Source organism: Symphalangus syndactylus, chromosome X, assembly GCF_028878055.3.
Source record: "Symphalangus syndactylus isolate Jambi chromosome X, NHGRI_mSymSyn1-v2.1_pri, whole genome shotgun sequence".
In the NCBI taxonomy this organism is placed as follows: Eukaryota; Metazoa; Chordata; class Mammalia; order Primates; family Hylobatidae; genus Symphalangus; species Symphalangus syndactylus.
Window position 1 is genome coordinate 47,466,781 of NC_072447.2, and position 19,730 is coordinate 47,486,510.

General features: G+C 34.7%; 1 protein-coding gene across 1 annotated transcript in view; it reads right to left on the reverse strand.

Annotated features, from left to right (window-relative positions):
- The window catches only part of DMD (dystrophin), a 2,284,432-nt gene extending 2,265,093 nt beyond the window's left edge, over positions 1-19,339 (reverse strand). The window contains exon 1 of the mRNA XM_063634262.1: positions 19,119-19,339. Within this exon, the coding sequence (XP_063490332.1) occupies positions 19,119-19,125 (7 nt within the window). The 5' untranslated portion in view covers positions 19,126-19,339. The remainder of the gene's footprint in view (positions 1-19,118) is intronic.
- Between the last annotated feature and the right edge of the window lie 391 nt (positions 19,340-19,730).

Below are 19,730 nucleotides of genomic sequence, written 5' to 3' on the forward strand. Positions count from 1 at the left end.
GACAGGGCAATAATCAGAGCCATATTATTCATTTATAAAATCTCAATGGAAATTTTCTCTGAATTAGGCTTTAACAAAGAAGGATGAGGCTCAGTTGTGATGGCACGACAGACACAAATGCCAATGGTACGATACATTTAATACAATTGCCATACTTCTATGTGACGTTTTGTTTTTATCATGATGTTGGGGCAATAGCCACAGGGACAGAAGTAAGCGGGTTAGAGGGTGAAAGGTTGAGTGAAGATATACAGGTATACCTTGGAGATACTGCAGGTTCAGTTCCAGATCACCAAAATAAAGCGAGTCACATGAATTATTTGGTTTCCCAGTGTATATAAAAGTTATGTTTACATTATTGTGTAGCCTAAGTGTGCAAAGCATTATGTTAAAAAATGTACATACCTTAACAAAAACATAATTTATTGCTAAAAACGCTAGCAATCATCTGAGCCTTTAGTGAGTTGTAATCTTTTTGCTGGTGGAGGCTCTTGCCTGATTGCCCTGATTGATCAAGGTGGGGTTGCTGAAGGTGGGAGTGACTGTGACAACTTTGTAAAATAAGACAACAATGAAGTTTGCTGCATCAATTGACTCTTCCTTTCACAAAACATTTCTTTGTAGCATGTGCTGCCATTTGACAGCACTTTACTCACAGTAGAACTTCTTTCAAAATCGGAGTCAGTCTTCTCAAATTCTGCCACTACTTTATCAACTAAGTATATGTAATATTCTAAATCCTTTGTTGTCATCTCAACAGTGTTCTCAGCATCTTCACCAGAAGTAAATTTCATCTCAAGAAAGCACTTTCTTTGCTCATCCATAAGATGCAACTCCTCATCCATTCAAGTTTTATTATGAGATTTTAGGAATTCAGCAACATCTTCAGGCTCCACTTCTCATTTTAATTCTCTCGCTATTTTCACCACATCTGCAGTGACTTCTTCCAATGACAACTTGAGCTCCTTAAAGTCATCCATGAGGGTTGAAATCAGCTTCTTCTAAACTCCTGTTAAATGTGATATTTTGACCTCCTTCCATGAATCATGAATGTTATTAATGGCATCTAGAATGGTGAATTCTTTACAGAAGGTTTTCAATTTCCTTTGCTCATATCCATCAGAAGACTTATTACTTATGGCAGCTATAACCTTACTAAATGTATTTCTTAAATAATGAGACATAAATGTTGAACCTACTCTTTGACCCATGGGCTACAGAATGGATGTTGTATTAGCAGGTATGAAAACAACATGAGTCTCCTTGTACATCTCCAAATGAGCTCTTGGATGACCAGCTACATTATTAATGAGCAGTAATATTTTTGAAAAAAAAATATATTTTTCTGAGCACAAGGTCCCAACCCTGGGCTTAAAATATTCAGTAAATCATGCTGTAAACAGATGTGCTCTCATCCAGGCTTTATTGTTACTTTTATAGAGCAAAGGCTAAGTCTATTTAGCATAATTCTTAAGGGCCCTAGGATTTTCAGAATGGTAAATGAGCATTGCTTCAACTTAAAGTCACCAGCTGCATTAGACTCTAGCAAAAGAATCACCCTGTCCTTTGAAGCTTTGAAGCCAGGCATTGACTTCTCCTTTCTAGCTATGAAAATCCTAGATGGCATCTTCTTCAAATAAAAGGCTATTTCATCTACATAAAAAATCTGTCATTTAGTATAACCACTTTTATCAATGATCTTAGCTAGAACTTCTGGATAACTTGCTGCAGCTTCTCCAACTGCACTTGCTGCCTCAGCTTGCACTTTTATATTTGGAGGTGGCTTCTTTCCTTAAACTTCATAAACCAATTTCTGCTAGCTTCCAACTTTTCTTCTGCAGCTTCCTTACCTCTTGGCCTTCATAGAATTGAAGAGAGTTGGGAATCTTCCTCTGGATTAGCTCTTGTTTAAGGGAATATTGTGGCTGGTTTGATCTGTCTAGACCATTTAAGTTTTATCCATATCAGCAGTAAGACTGCTTTGCTTTCTTTTCATTCATGTGTGCATAGGGGTAACACTTTTAATTTCCTTCAAGAATTTTTCCTTTGCATTCACACCTTGACTAACTGTCTGGTGTGAGAGGCCAAGATTTCAGCCTAACTCAGCTTTTGACATGCCCTCCTCACCAAACATAATCATTTCTAGCTTTTAAGATGAGACATGTGAGACTCTTCCTTTCACTTGAACACTTAGAGACTATTGTGGGGTTGTTAACTGGCTTCATTTCAATATTGGTTTGTCTCAGAATAGAAAGGTCCAAGGAGAGGGAGACAGATGGGGGGTGGCGGCTTGTTGGTGGAGCAGTCAGAACACACACAACATTGATTAAGTTTGTTATTTCATATGGGCATGACTCATGTTGCCCCCAAAAATGACAATAGTAACTTCAAAGATCATTGATCATGGATCATAAATCTCCATATATTCTTTCAGTGTGGCTTTTGTACTCTAACCAGTGTCAGCTTGTTGAGGGCAGAAATCATTTCTGATTAATCTTTCTATGCTCTCAGTGTTACTAAGTGAATGATATTTGAACTGCAAAAATGTGATGAAATGTGAAGATATGACAGTGAGTTAAGAAAGAAGATACCTCTGGGCTTTACTCATGAAACAGCAGAGATATAAATAGCTTTAACATATAAATTGGTTGAAAGTAAATTAAATCAAAATCCCTATGCTAAAGAGTTATAATACTGTCTATTGTGATGTAAATATGATAGTTGAATTCATAAGAAATTTGTCAATGGCAAAATGAGGCTTGGTGATGAGGTTATCATCTCTAAGAAAATTCAGTCTTAAGTATTATTTTATATCGTTTTTGTTCTCCCTAAAAGTGGCCTCAAACATTCTATCTTCATCAACATTATCCTTACCACAGTGCTACTTACACATTTTCCCAATTTATCACCAGCTGTCATGCAAAACCCAGAACAAAGCCACTTAGCCAAAGCACATGTTTGACTGTGAATTAGACTTCTTCTTTTTAAAATAAAGGTATTATTTAAACCTATTGATGCTGGCTTCCATCTTAAGCCCATAACTGGCAACCAACAGGTTAGAAAATAAAATTTCCTAATTAATTGATTAGGAAATTCACCAATTTTTGTTACATCTAATATTGGTTGGATATATTGTTACATCCAATACTGTTTGGGAAAACTTGTGCTGTTGGACTTGTTGTGCTTGTTGTACTCAGTCTTGCTTAATTTGTGAAAGCATCACACATTTAAAGTAACCCATTAGCTGTTTTCTAGCTAAGGATGAGTAGGTAAAGACAATTATTTCTACATTCGTAGTTGGAAGTAGTCACAGATATTATCTAATTCAGTGGCTTTCTTCAAGATCTCAGTTTTCCACAGCTGTGTCTATGGGGTTATAGGGTGAAAGTTGGAATAAGTGGCAGTTGAGTCAAATTATCGTCTTGTTTTCATTCAAGATGTCTATACCTTCAATTCTTCTTTTCTTTGCTGGGCTTTCATATGAGACTTTTAAAAAAATGTGTTCTGTGTATTTTTAAAATGAAACTTGATCTATTACAGTATATTCTACAGTTGGCAAATATATGAAATATTTTCTATCCTTCCCATTGCATTTATGCTGAGCACATATGGCATCAAATAATGGTATCTTATCCCACGAGTTCCAAACAGATACAGTCTCAGTCTGTTATAGTACTCCTGGAAACTACTATCAAGCAATTGCACATGGTGTGATCAACACTTGTTATCTTTTCTATCACTTTCTATCTTCTTTTTTCTTTAACGATTTGTAGTCTAATGCTTCCATTTTCTCAGAAGAGAATAAAAGACCCAGAATGGTAATGACTGTTACCAAGTCACGATGTAGCAAAATTGGTGTGTCACTTCTGACAGTTTCTCTAACTCCCAAATCAATGCATATTTTGATAATTGCCCTCATTATTTCCTCAAATATACTTCCTTGTCAGAAAAAAATGATTATATATAAAATTAAATGAGGAAAACTGTTAATAATAAAATATCACGTTGTCTTGGGTTGCCTTTTTCCAGAAGCAGACCCTGAGCAAAGTATTTGAGTGCAAGCAACTTATCTCAGAGGTGATCCCAGGAAGCAAAGCAAAGAAGCGAGTGAGACTGAGAAAAGAACCAAACCCGTACAGTGAGTTTGATGAGCATGTCATCACTGCTTGAGACCACTAGGAGAATGATTTGTCCCACCTGAGAAGCAAGAAAGGTGCGGTACTTCCCACAAACTCCCATGTGTAATGTGTTCAGAACAATAATCCTCATAATTAAATAACGTATTACTAACTATCACAACATTGTAGTTCTATTAGTATGAGCCTTAATGCATACAAATTTTTGCAAACTTCATGGAAGCTTCCATTTTATTTGAAATTAGTTTTTGATTAAAAATAATGGAACACTCCTTCAATCACGTAAAAATATCAGCAGATCCATCTGCTTGGAAAATGATTCTTCCTAATGCTGGCTTCCATCATACTGGTTGACATCATTATGTTGGGTTAAGCAGTGATATGGGTAATTGTTCTTATAATGTGATCAGTTCTCTTACTTTTCCTACACACTTTCGACATGTATTTATTCTCCATCTTTGTTATATTAAAGACTGTCAACGTTTTACCTTGATTAATTTGACAGCACAAATGAATATCAACGTGGCACTACTGCCTCAAAATGGAAAAGGTAAAAAAAAAGCAATCATGAATCACACGTTTCTTTAATATACAATTACAGATTTTGAGTTCATTTCCACTTCTGATTATGGTTGTATCTTCCACCTTCCCTTTCCTTTCATGCCTTGTTATACTAAAGGTCAATATGTTCACTTATTAATTATGCAACAAGCGTCATGTTTACAATGTTTGTAAATGTAGTCACAGTATTTGATTTTCTTAATATAATAAAATTTATCCTCTGCTTTGGCTAATATAAGCCCACAAACAATTGTTTCATTTTCTAATAAATTAAAAGTATAATGTATACAATTGGATTCTGTCAGGCTTGATGTGTCTTTTAAACACAGCACATTAAATTCCACTATGTATAAAAAGGACTGTATATAATGTCAATAGAGAATAAACAGAATTGCTACAAAAAGCATCAACATAAATGATTAAATATACATAGCTCTTGGCATGTGGCTTCCTGTTACACAGAATTGTGATTTTTAATAATGGATAATTTCAAAACCAATTTGCTAGATACTTAATGCATCTTTGAGATTTTCCTTCCACAGAGAAGATTTAGGAGATTATAAAGTAATTAATTTGTTCACTTCTTTATTAATTTTCTAATATCACAAAGCTGTGCATTAGAAGGAAGTAGGTATTAACATCTCATATTATTTGATACATCCACTGAATTCCTACCCTCTTCGCAGCCTCAAGGCACCTGTGTGCTGGCAGACTTTGCAGAGTACTACTGAAGTTTAGGCTGTAAACCAATCACGCATTTGCTCTGCTTTCCTATTGTTGGCATTGTACATCTGCTATTCACCAATCCCAAATCCTTCAGATGTAGTTCTCAATTTCTGATGAAAATTCAGTGGAAAAATGGAAGTAGACATTTGCTTTTAATTTCAGGTATACTTTACAATAACCATGCTGCGCAGTACAATTGGGTGATTGGTGAACTCCATCATTTTCTATTAGTGATGAAAGAAGAAAAATGAAGAACCACATTTTTGCTTTGTGTTACTTTACCAATATGCCTGAATCCATGTACCTTATAAATGAAATTGTCAGTTTACTCTTCTATTATTTTAGGTGATGATTCCATTAAATTAAGACCTCGGGTGGGGGGGTCATGTGTAAGTCACGAAGGAAATAAAGCCTTTAAAATACCATGTAGGGTAACTATCATAGCATCATAACTAAATATCCCGACTTTTAACGGTATGAAATAGATGAAAATGGTAACTTGGGTCAACGCATTTCCCTAAACTGAATGAGGAGGAATCTTGAAAATAGTACTGTTCGTGTACTATGGTTGGTAATATTAGAGGGAAGAAGGATGCAATGGAAATGATGTCACCTTAGGACTCAAACAAATGTCTTACTGGCTGTGTAACTCATTACTACTTTAAGTTAAACTTGAGTCGCTCCCTCCAGAAGAGCTAAGCAAAGGGTAAAAAAAGAATAGAGAATTCATGGTCCTCAGGCAGTAATAGCTTATGAATAAATTAATAACCTGAAAAGTACATCACAGCAAAATAAGTGGTGAAACAAGTATTAGGAAGATTCTATGCACAGGGGTGCATGATTCAGCCAAAAGTAAAGAACAGGCACTAGCTACACTATTTTGGAGGATTATAAAGCATGTACCAAGTAAATATGTGTGAATAAGAATTGTTTATGACGGTGGGATGGAGTCAACATTTCCAAAGGCACATGAAAAGGAAGTGTGTTACAGTCAGAGAACTGTTTGTATGGCTAGGGTGAGGCATTCACATGCTGGATAAAAGATTAGACTGAGCACATGGCAGGGAAATTGTTGTAAAGTACCTTTTCTTTCATACAAGTTATTTGAATTATAATCTATAAATAATATAAAGCCACCTGTGGATTTTAAGCAGAGGAATAACTTATTAAGTTTTGTCTTTGAGAGAGATAAGCCTAGCAGCCTTGTGAAGGGTAAACTGGAGAGAAGCAGGAAGGAAGGTACATTAGGAAGCTATCAGTGTATTCAAAGTCAGATATGGGGATCTAAACTAAGGTGGTGACTGTCAGGAGATACGGAGGGGGGATGGCAGAGCTAAAAGAAATTTAGGATACAAATAGGAGAAATTAGTTACATGGCTCTCTATAAAGAGGAAATAAGACTTCCTACCTTGCTTACCTCATGTGGTTCCCATGTGAATAAATTAAACTTGAAAGTATTTTGTTAATTTTAAAGCTTTATAAATTTAAGGAATTAATATTATCAAGCATTTATGAATTAAAGGTACTTGGTTTAATGACATTCCTATTTGTTCACATACAGTGAAACAACTATAAACATTTGCTTCGCTTACTCCTTAAGATAAAAGTAGCATGCTAGGTTACTCATCTGGATTTAAATTTCTAAGTGGAAGTACTATTGAGTATCTACTCTGCATGAAGCTAGGGAAGTGTGGCAAGGGGACTCTAGCCAAGGACTAGAAGATAGAGAGACTGAGAGCACGTTGTTTCTCAGGCATCTGTGGAACGCTTCTCCCATGAACAAGAAAGAGAAAGACATATTTGGAACTAAAATATGCATGAGAAGTAATCAACCTTGGAATAGGTTGCTAAAAAGAATTAAAAGATTCTTATAATAAGTTCAATCTCTAAATGCAAGAAAAGTTTAGTTATAATCTGGTCTCTGGATATTAACTCACCTAATCCGTATTTAGGTTGCACATGAATAAGAGTTCAGTATTTAGAAAATTGTATTTATTCAATACAATGAATAAAATCAAGGCCAACGAAGTGATTTCTCTAATTACCATTTTGAAAAAAAAGATACAGAAAATGAATTATTTAATGATATTGGAAAAAGAGGTTATCCCTAAGACCTATGGCAGAAGAACTAAAGGCAGGTAGTGACCCAAATCTGTATCACTAACTCCATTTGCTTCCAAGCAGGTACAGAAGTAGATCATGGAAGGAGTGAAATGCATAGAATCTTATAAATCTGGTTCTGATTAGAGCTGTTGTACAAGTAGCTTAATCTCCCTTAGGCTCAGCTTCTAGATCTATAAACTAGGCATAATAAAACATTTTGGGGGGGGGGTTGTTCTAAAGATGAGCTAAAATAATGCATGAACTGCACCTAGCATGTTAAAAATAAATAGTAAATATTAATGTACTAGTAATTATGTTTTGTAAACTAAGTTTTATCTCACTAAAAGAAAGAAAATATTGTAAAATTGATGTTGTTCTTCATCCACTATAGAAAATGAAATTTTTTTGAATTAGAACCAAATTTGGAATGGGAACATCCAAGTAATAAGAATAAATGTGAAAAGAAACTGAATATAATAATAAAGTTATGAAAGAGGAAAAATGAAATCTGATGCCAAAAATAACATACAGGTTTTTGTTTTGTTTTGTTTTGTTTTCTTTTGTTTTTTGAGACAGAATCTCACTCTGTCACCCAGGTTGGGGTGCATTGGCACGATCTCGACTCATTGCAAACTCTGCCTCCTGGGTTCAAGTGATTCTTCTGCCTCAGCCTCCCGAGTAGCTGGGACGACAGGCATGTGAGCCCGCCTAATTTTTGTATTTTTAGTAGAGACAGGGTTTCACCATATTGGCCAGGCTAGTCTCAAACTCCTGACCTCATGATCCACCCGCCTCACCCTCCCAAAATGCTGGGATTACAGGCCTGAGCCACCACGCCTGGCCCATACAGGTTTAAATATTGCATGGCCATGCTATACAACAATTTGTTAGTTGAAGATATTTTTGTTTACAAAATCAATGAGATTAATCACGCATCACTCTGTACTTGCTATTAAAATTACTATGTCACGCATTTTACGGCCTTCTCCAAGAGACAAGGAGTTTGAGTCACAATATTAGACAAGACTAAAGATCCTACATGGTTTACTAGGAAAAAACCCTTTACTTCAGTGTCAGGAGACTTTTATTACGTATCTGGCCTTACTACTAACTGAAAGAAACTTAAAGGAAATGACAATTTCTCTATAAGTCACACTTTCCTCATCTTTCAAACTAAGATATAGGACTAAATATTCTTTAATGGTCTCCGGGTTTTGAAATTCTAAGTTCCTATAAAAGATATCTGTCTAGATGTTTGCAACACATACAATAAATGTAGGGACCATAGAAAAATGCAAATATCTCATACCTATAAAAACCAAAAATGTAAATCAATAGAAAAATGAGCATGAGATTAGAAAAGTGCACTTTTATATATTTGTTATAGTTCAGTAAAACATTTTAAAAATCAAGCTTGATAGAATTACTTTCTTTAATCTGTAAAGGGAAATTACTAATGAACGTTGGGAGGAAATGTTATCCTTACTATAGATAACATCCACATGAGCAATAAACACAAAAAATGGTTCTCGAATTAATTAGTCATTAGAAAAAAAAATGGAAATGAGAAACACAATGAGATACTATAGTATAACAGCCAGAAAGGCCGAAATTAAAGACTAATAATGCTAAGCATTGACATATCCAGAACTTCTATAAGGTAATGATGGTTCTTTGTTTACCTACCTTGAAAAACTACTTGGCATTTTCAACTAAAGATGAGTATTTTACTATTCTATGACCTAATAATTCTACTTCTTGGCATTTGCATAACAGAACTACATGCACATGTGCAGTAAATTTGCAAGAATATTCAAAGTGGAATTATTTTTAAGAGTTCACAAATGGAATCAATTTAAATGTTCATCCAGAGTAGATGGAATAAGTATATCATAGTACATTTATATAATGGCATACTACACAACATTGAAAATTATGGAACCACAACTACAAGAAACAAAATAGATAGATCTCACAAACATAACGTTGAGATTTAGGAGCCAGAAACAAAAGAGTACAGCTGTATGGCTTCAAGTACATAAATTTCAGGAACTGTCTGTCCTAATCGATGGTGTGTTAGATGTCAGTATTACACTTATCTCTGGGAGCGTATTGACTAGGAAGGGTAAGACAAAGTTTTTGGATGCTGGTAATATTCTTTTCTTGCCTTGAGTAATTACTGGGGTGTGCCCAATCTGTGAAAATTCATGAAGCTGGACACCTATTGATTTGTGAACTTTTATATATTCGTGTTATAGTTCAATAAAATGTTTTAAAAATCAAGGGGGACAGAAATTCTTTAACCTATAAAGGGAAATTACTAATGAATGTTGGGAGGAATTTTTCTTTGCCTTTAGCCTATATATCTAAATTACTTCAGAGAGTCAGAGATATAAATAGATATATAGATAAATATATACATGTATGTATATATATGCGGGAAGAAGGGAGAGAGAAAGAGGAGAGAGTGAGACTTTCTTGATAATTAAATTCTTTAGAAAATGTACTGCTTGAGAGAGAATGACTTTCTGGATGATTCAATTCTTCAGAAAATATCTTGTTTACCTGTCTCTTTTTAATTTCCTAGGAGGAGTTGGGTGTGAGGCTGGAGATCAATTAAATTGGAAGATGTTGAAACTGGATAAAACCTTACAGATTATCTAACACAATTTCTTATTGTTACAGGTTTATTTGGCAATAGATCTATTCTATCTAAGATGTTATCCTTTCAGCCCTCCTTTGTAACCTCTGAGGTCTGATTCTGTGATTAATTTAACTTTATACATGAGTGAAACATTTTCAGGTAGCTTCTAATTAAAGAGTGTTAGACATTGAGATAAAATATGACAAGGTCTCTAAAGATAGCATAGGAAAAAGTTTCCAGGGATAGACGTACATAAACTACCAATGGGAGGTAATTGTTTTCAAATCCTCCTGAAAGTTTGCATGGTCATGCTCATGCTAGCTTTAATCATATTTAATATCATTGTATGCAACTGGCTTTTACACCAGCCTAGACATTTTCCTTCTAGCTTTGATTCCAGTGAAGATGAGCAACAGGTGGAAGGCATGCTCCTTCTTATTTCAAGTGACACTTCAAATATGTCGCTTTACCCTTTGAATTACTATTTTTCACTGGATTTGCTTTCTTTCTGTTCAGTTATCATTTTGCTCTTTGATGGACTTGCCAGTTTTTTCACATCACTCATACTAGGAATTCCGGAAACCTCTAGCTCAGTCCTAAGCCAGCTTTACTGTCTGGATTCACAGTTGCTGTTGCTCTCTGCTTAGCTATTCACTGTAGATATTTTTCTCTTCTCATCCACATAAACCACGTTCATCTCTAAATTCCTCAGGGACTGTATCTTAGTCATCTTGCTCTAGCACAGAGCCTGGCAGTTAGAATTTATCAATAAATATTTGTTGGATAAATGAAAAGCAGCAGAAACAACCTGTCATTTCAGTTGGTGGGCTCTAATCCTGTCTGGATGACCTAATGGAGAAATAGACTCTGTTTCCTGTCACTGTGGCCACCAAAACCAGTCCATGAATGGGTCAGCAGCCAAAGGGAGAGGAACCTGAGATTTCTACTCACTAATGTGTCCATCACATGTAGGCTTTTACTTAATCTCCTTTTTACACTTGTCATAGAACATAAATGAGTCCCACATCTCCCCTGAAACCCATACAATTTCAGGTTAGCATTAGTGTCACTTTCAATAATCCAGCTTATTGTTGCTGTACCGAACAATTCTACTCATAGCATGTATAAAAGAAATCTGTACTAGTAAAAACAGACTATGATGGTCCTTATCACGTTTTATCCTAGGAGTGTTACAATCGGTTGTAACAATGTCATGACCAGAGCTGAATGATGCTGATAAGTTTATTTTCCCTACTGTTCTTAGCTCTTTGTATTCATAACCCTGTCTTCAAATTGCAATATAATGTCAATATTTCTTCTGGAAATTTGATAAGCACCATCCATTTACCTTCAAGTGTACATGGACAGCAATTAATCTCTGCATACCACCTACGTTTCCAGTTGTCATCCCGTACCTCCTCTATAAACGTTTGCTCAAAAGAACATCTCATTTTTACTTTTGTCTACACAATATTTTTACTCATTTGCTTATTTACTGCAGTGCACTTTAGGCTGTAACCCCAAAGCTCAAGAAAATAAGTTTTTTGGAGGCCAGTCATGTTAGGCATATAATTTATATGTTTATAATTTAAGTCATCTTTTCAAAAGTAGTATATATATTGAATATTTAAAGTATTCTTGTTTTATTCAGAAGTCACATTTTATATTGCAATTAGTAGGTCAAAATGTATGGAGTTACAAAAAAGGTTTTCTTTAAAAAATTTGCTTTCCAACACTATCAAAGGAGATACGGAAACATTACAGCTAACTTGAGTTTTTTTCATTTAATTTAAAGATAGTGTGAACAGGTACTAAAGACACTGTCTTACATTTTACTAATATCTATATAGAGTGGATTAAATTTGTGAAAACGTATATCTGCACAGAGTCTATAAATTTCTCAAGGTCAGAAAATAAACCATAAAAAGACTCAATTCCTCTAAAGCTTTAAGCATGCTAATATTTGTTAACTTGATCTTATAAAATGACATATGAGATGTGTTTATCTTCCAACCCTGAAATATTAATTTTTATTGTTCAGGTTATAAGTTTTTGCTTACTTGCAATAACTTTATTATTTTTTCTGTTGACCCTAACATATAACAAATGGAGACATGTTCAGATATAACATGTTAAGAAGATAAATAAAACATCAACACTCATGTTAACACTGCAAATACACATGAGAGCTTTATACTAAGACAGCCATCTCCTCCCTCTGACTTATATTTTCCTGAAGGACATTTACATAGCACAAATATTTTAAAGACTTTTGGCTATTTGATGACACCTTGAACATATACTTTGAATCTAAGGGAAAGGAGAGTCATATTTATCTCCTTTCTAAAACAATTCAAATGTGATGTGTCCCTATTTGCTAAGCTGAAAGTAAGATGAAGTCAAATAAATGGAAAATCAAATATTTTTAAACTTCTAGGAGCTTTTTGTTTGCTTTTTTGTTATTTTAATAACAGAAACAAAGTAAAACATGTAAAAACACAAAATCTCACCCAGCATCCTCTTAAGAAATGCCCAATTTTCAAATAAGCAATACTATTTGTTCTATTTATTACTGGTCTTTAAGAGAAATAGACCTAAAAAAGAAGAACATCTTGGAAGGCCAGTGTACTTTCATAATTCCCTGAGAAGCTCAGTGATTATGAGTAATGTGAACCAGGGTTCAATATTCTTACCCTTGGAATCAGGAAAAAGAAAGTCCTTTAAAAGATCAAGATCTTTGATAGCAGTAACAAGAACTAAATTTGCCAGGGGTAGAGCCGTCCTCTTATCAATTTCAGGCAAGAAGCAATCTTTTCCTGCGTAGCAAAAGGCAAGCCAACTAAATAAAAAATCTGTGTGACTTCAATTACATAAAATTGACTAGATGGTTGAAAAACAATACTTTCACAGAATTTTTTCTTTCTGTAAAACTTTACTTGTATGTTGGTTCTTATTTCATTCAGAGATATATTAAGAGCAAATGAAATTGTGAAATTGTTTTCAAATACACAAAAAAGGTCCCCCATGACAACTTTTTCTCAATTGCCTCTTTTGCCTTTCCTCAGTTTTATAATCTTCAGTGGGTCTCCCTCATCGCTCCACATTCCTAAGCCAACAGGAAGAATTTCTTTCAGACCCTTAAGCCTTGTATCTGTTACCATAGAGACAGGCATCACAAAATAGCTGCTCAGGAACATCCTCATGGAAATACAATAAGAATCCTATGGGTTTTACAGGAATTTCCAGTGCTACCAGTGAGCAGAAATTATATCTTTCCCTAGAAAAAAAAATGTGGGGATTTTAGTTGCACATTATGGAACTATGGAGATTGTAATATTTGGTGGTAAATTCAGAATCCCTCAGCTTTATGCTTAGAATTTGATTATAGTTTCTCCTATGACGTGAAAAAAAATCCCTTCTCATATCCCTATGTTCAGGAAAATATAAATAACTCATGGCTAATTCTTAAATTTAGCATGTCTTATCAATCATTTACTAAAACCCTTAATTGTTCTTTTATAATTCAGTGCATTTATTTTATCTTGATCCCTTCTAGAAAATATTTGATCAAGAACACACTCACATTGTTATAAAAGTAAGTCTCTAAAACTCTGCAATTCCAAAGCTGCTGAGAGATTCTATAAACCCACGAAGAGAGAAGAGGGTAGCTGCAAGAAGAAAATTCCACTCACTTTACCTTGTTTTCCATTTATTTCACCCTTTCTGTAAGTCTACTGAAATCATACACTAACGGAAAAGCAGCAATAAAAATAACTGAATCCTACCAAATAGGTAAATTCAGCAAGATTAATGGAGTCAAACTAGGCAGATACTATATATAAGTCAATGATTGCAGAGACTTCAATTTTTTTATAGCAACATTAAATAAACATTCCTCAACAAGTAAATTATCTCAATAGACTAACAGCCAAATGAAACCATCTTTATCTGTTAGGCTGCATATTTGAACTACTTTTCCAAGTCTCTAGTACTTAAGTAGTATGGGTGGTTACAATTTCTGTTTATGGTATAGAACTGTTATTTAACTGTGACATTGCTTGTTTAGATACTTGAGTCAATAAGCAAAAAGCAAAATTTCTTTATAGTCTAGAGATGAGGTGAGCAAACTTTTCCTATCAAGGGCCAGATAGTAAATATTACGGCTTTGTGGCCCACATGGTCTCTGTCATAAGTACTTAACTGTGTTTTAGCATGAAAGCAGTCCTATATAGTATATAAACAAATAAATGGGCGTGGCTGTCTTCAAAAATAAACTTTAAAGACTCTTGAAATTTTATATAATCTCATGTGTCAGAAATATTCTTGAAATGAAACAATTCAGAAATGTGAAAACCATTTTAAATGACTGGTCAAACAGTAATAGATGTGACAGTGTGGGCTATCATTTACTGACCCCTAGCCTGGCTGATGCAAGTGGAGTAGTAGAGATCCTCAGAGAAGTAAATGTCTAAAAAAAAGAACATGTTTTTAAAAGAAATTATTGGACTTACAGATTCTTAGTTAAAAATTATCTCAGACATCTTCTTCAATTTCCATTTAGTGCAGAAACTCCATTCTTAGCACTGAACACTTTAGGAACAAGGAGTGCAGCGTCTCACAAAGTAATCAATTCTCTGCTCACAACATTAACTGGACGAATACTTTTCCATCGCTACCAAAGAGGTGCAAGTGAGTCTAAACCCTCTTCTGCATTATAGCACACCGAATATTTGAAATCAGCTTAATTTTCTCTATTTTTTCCTTCAAGTATTCTTCAACTTTTGACTTTTCTAGTACTTTCCATGCCCCTCAAATGTTATAGTTTGTAGGACCTTTTAGCATTCAGACACTTTTCACTGGACATACCCCCAAATGTTAAGGTTCCTCTTAGATCATGATGTCCTTCTAAAATACGTATATATTACCACATATAATATATACATATACCATACATATCATATATATATAGATAGATACACACACACACCATTATATCATATATATCCTTCTAAAATTTGTTCTCATTTTTTCTCATTTCCTCTTTCAGGATACATGTCCAACAATATATTTTGTTTCATTGTATTTTGATGTCATATGAATTATGACTGATAATAACGATGACCAACAAAATCAGTAAGATTTATTCAATTAATTATTGTTAAGCTTTAACTCTCTCACGTCCTGTACTTGCCAGATTGATTTTATGAACCTTAGCTTAGGATGTTATACTTATTCCTATTACAATTATTCTCTTTGACCTCACCACAGTTTTTAGGTGGTCATAATCTTTGGTACCCTAATAGTTCAATGTATTTGTTCTGCTTCCCAGCTAGACAGGCTATCTGGATCGTACTTCAGTTTTTGGATACTAATATTTCACAGGCCAAGTAGGTTCAAGAACAGAGACATAAGGCACATTACAGAAGATTAGGTTCAAGTCAGATGGAGCCAATTTTATAGAACTATGCTATAGTCCTGTGAAAGGCCCTCTTCCTGGTTTACTGTGATTCATTAATTGATACATCACAGGCAGGGTAATTTGGCAAGCTGATTTATTGACCAGACTCTTACGTCAAACAGCAAATATTCCTCCATTTCCACCATATAGGCATCATAAAAATCTTTACCAAAGTCCATGCTATAATCAAGATAACTAGCCATATTACATACTTTTCAGATAACATTGGAGAATCACAGCATATATTACCTTTGCACTCTTTCTAAACCATCTCACCTTCTTCAAGAATTGTCAGTTACTCCCAGTGAAGAAAAAATATTGCATATTTTTCTGGAAAAGTATTTCCAGTTTTAAGTAATTATTTACTCTCCACAATCTAATGATGGACTTTCCTTCCTATTTTTCACTTTAGTTTATTAACTCCAGGACCAACTAAAATATTGTCGTGGCTTTCTCTTTTTAAACAGTTCTGACTTTTTTTTTCCCAAAGGGTGTGTGTGTGTATGCACATGCTTAAGTGGTTTGTTTTTATTTGCTTTTTCCTTCTTAAAAGATGGATTATATGAGAATGGGAGGATAATAGGATACAGCAAGCTTCTCAGGCAAAACATTTCAAAGCATATTTCTTAACCGATAGTGTCTTCCCCTGCTCGTCTTTCTGAAGAGCAACACACCTGAGAGGCAGCTACTCTATCTCATGTGGGAAATTTCACTTGACAGTCTTATCACAAAAAGAGAAATAAGGGAGATTTTTTACTTAAAAAATAATGATGCTCAATAAGATTTTTACCTAAAAGAGATAAATAACTGTTTTAGAATATAAATGCCTTAGAGAAAACAATCTGAGTTTGAGAGAATTGGGGAAAACTCACATAGATTTATAAAAGTCACTAATTCTGGATTTAAAAATATATTAAAATGTTTGTAGTCTGTTTCATTGTGTCCCGCTTCTCTTTCACACCTTCTATTTTTATGCATTTCTCCTTCATCGTTTTTTCTCCCTTGAATCACTTCAGAGGACACAGGATTAAGCAATTGGGATTTGAAGACTTCACGTGGTCTCATCACTCTGCAGGCTGACCCTGTTTTAGAGCAAGAAATATTGGCAGACATTTCCAGCTCTTACAATGCATTTATCAATGATCAATGAGGGTTTGCCTGCTCTTCAGGTGCGCGGCATATAGACTTTATGATTTCATTAATAATCAACAGCTGGTGCCACCTAGCGTCTGTCCAATCCATTCATCAGTGGGACAAAATACAGAGCACTTTCTAACCACAACTGAAGCAAGCCTAAACTATAAACTAACAAATACAAAAACATAGTTTGCGGACTCCAGTGGCTGATTTAAATTACACTATCTTCATTGAAAAAGAAAAACCTTCTTTTAAAAGTAACTATGGTAACAAGAGAGTGAGGCTAGAAGGAAGCTCACGTTTTTTCGAAGGAGACAATTCACAAAAGGAGAGTCCTGCTAAAGATGCAACGTAAAAGAGTTTTTACAGTCTTGAATTGTCACTTAAAACGGTTATAAAAAGTTGAAAAGTAACATTGGCCAAAGAGGACTGTATTTTAAACAATAGTATAGACAGAGCTGAATTTTCTCAACCAACCACAAAATAACCCTGTAGCATTTGGATGCAAAATTCTGTCAGTCTTTGAGCTTCCCAAAGATTAACCAAGTTCTGTAACACACTATACAAAAGCATCCACAGTACTTAAAAGTATTAAACGGAAATAATCAGACTGCCTGAACCACATTATAAAAAAATTCTTTGCTGCTAAAATGATATATCTAGAAAACTATTTTCTTTCCTGCTGTATATATGAATTATGAATGATATATTCAACCACGGTAATGTATGCTTCAAGGTTAAAAAGTAGTCATCCAAATCCTTGACTATTTTTCAAAACAGAAGTTAGCAATTATTTTGGATAAATTCTAGTATAATTAGCCCACCACTTGCTAATTAATTTACTGATATTTAAATACATGTTGTTTTTCACTCACCCTTTCTAAGAGGAATACGTAATTGAAAACCATGGACTAACATTCAGAAAAAAAGTTACATAACAGCCAATAGTGTTCCTTAACCAGACTGACTGGGATATTACAATTACTACAGAAAAGGCACAGCACATACGAGTAGCACTGTGTACACTGAAAGGTCATATTAGATGTACAAGATGCACATATATGATAGTTTATTAACTTGGATGATTTAGCTCCTCAGGCTATTGAGGAGACTGGGCAGAGAGCCGAAAGATTCTGTATTACATAGACAGTTAATAATCAGGTTTTTCACACTTAGGAAAATCTATTTCTATATTATTTAACATCTGTTTTAAACAATCACTTGTTAAATGTTTGAATGTTTTATTTTCTTGTTACCCTAGTGGTGATAAAAATTATTTCAATATGTTCAGTCTGATTACAGTCACTGACAGATTCCCATGACAGCATGTGAAGATAGGTTATAGAAACAATGCATAGTTTATACAAAAAGCATAAATTGCTCCCCTTTCTCCAAAAACTTTATTTTTGGAGCCAAATACCATCCATGCTCATGCTCCAATTGCTTAAAAGTACTTATAATTATAATCCACTGATTGTAGGGGAAAGAAATATTGCAAAACAGAGAAAGGGTTCTAAAAATTGTACGCAGGCAAGAAAGAATGTAAGACAAAACTCATTAAAGGGCAAAATAAATAAATAAATAAATAAATGCTCACATTTTCAATAATTTATCATTTCTGTCATTTTTCATTAACAGCCTTCGAAGCCCTATCTGAAACAAGCTGATACAGAGAAATTAAGAGCAGTAATCAAGCGAGAAATGATAGACCAGCTGGGTCGACATCAACTTGGCAAAACGTGAATACAGTTCAATAGCTGAAACAGATGCTAGAGTTGTTGAGAAACCCTGCAGGAGATATTGATATATTTTCTTCATATAATGCAGAATGACTGAATAAATGTCAAAAGCTAGAAATTGATGAGGAGAAATGACTGACAGCCAAACTCCTTATAAAATAGAAACCAAGTATAACAATTTTCAACCTATCCAAACATTCTATACATTCTCATTTCTCTCACTGTCTGAATATGCCAATACATCAATCAGTTCTTGCAACTAAATTGCATATAACTAAGCTGGGGTAGATTTCCCCGAAGATTTTTTTCCCTCTGTCATCATCTACCTGAAGAAACCTAGACTCTTGAACAATACTTTATTCTAAAATCTTCTAACACTGATTTCTATCCCAGAAGTGTTTCCCTGAGGTTGGAGGCAAGCACACCCCCTCCCCAAAATCTAACGCAGCACAAGGCAATTTTAAAATCCATTCTGTAAAAGCAACACTGTTTGCAGAGTTTGAAGAGCTCAGCAACAAACCCCAGCTACCAACAGCTGCTTGTTCAAACATATGCTTTGTCATGGCCAGCTTCTAATTGTATTCGTAATGATGTAATAGCTTTAATAATCCTACCTTCCATGCCAGCTGTTTTTCCTGTCACTCCATCATGCCAATAAGTTGGCTGCTGTAACAAATCAAGATAGTGCAAAACAGCATCTTTCTCCTGATTCTGTCATCTTCCTGAAAGCATTCTATTACTGCCGACTGCTGGGAACCAGAAAGTCTATTTGAATTCCAACAGCTCCCCTTTCGCATGATTCAAGTTAGGTTAGGTGGGCATGCCTAACATGATTCTCTCAGTCATTTATTATGCAGCTGCTACAACGTCGGTGTGGTAACCACTCTGACTATCTGATACGTCAGTCGAACAAAACCTATACCTCGGAGCAAACACATGAGCCAGAGCAGCGTTCTGCATTTAACGAGCGTTCTTCCTGCCTAAAAAACAGTGGATCTGCAAATCTCTTTCAGTATCTACTCGCTCTTCTGTACAGATGCAAAGCCTTTGGATTAGATTATTTTCCTAAGTGTAACAAGAGTAGAGTTCCTTGCCAAACATCCTATTATTCACACTGAAATTTTGGCTGATTTTTACTTATCTTCACAGCGTTTTAAGGGTAAAAACTCTCTTCTGAATTGTACTTTTGAAATAAGATGTTGTGTGCTCAGCTCCACATTTCTGCT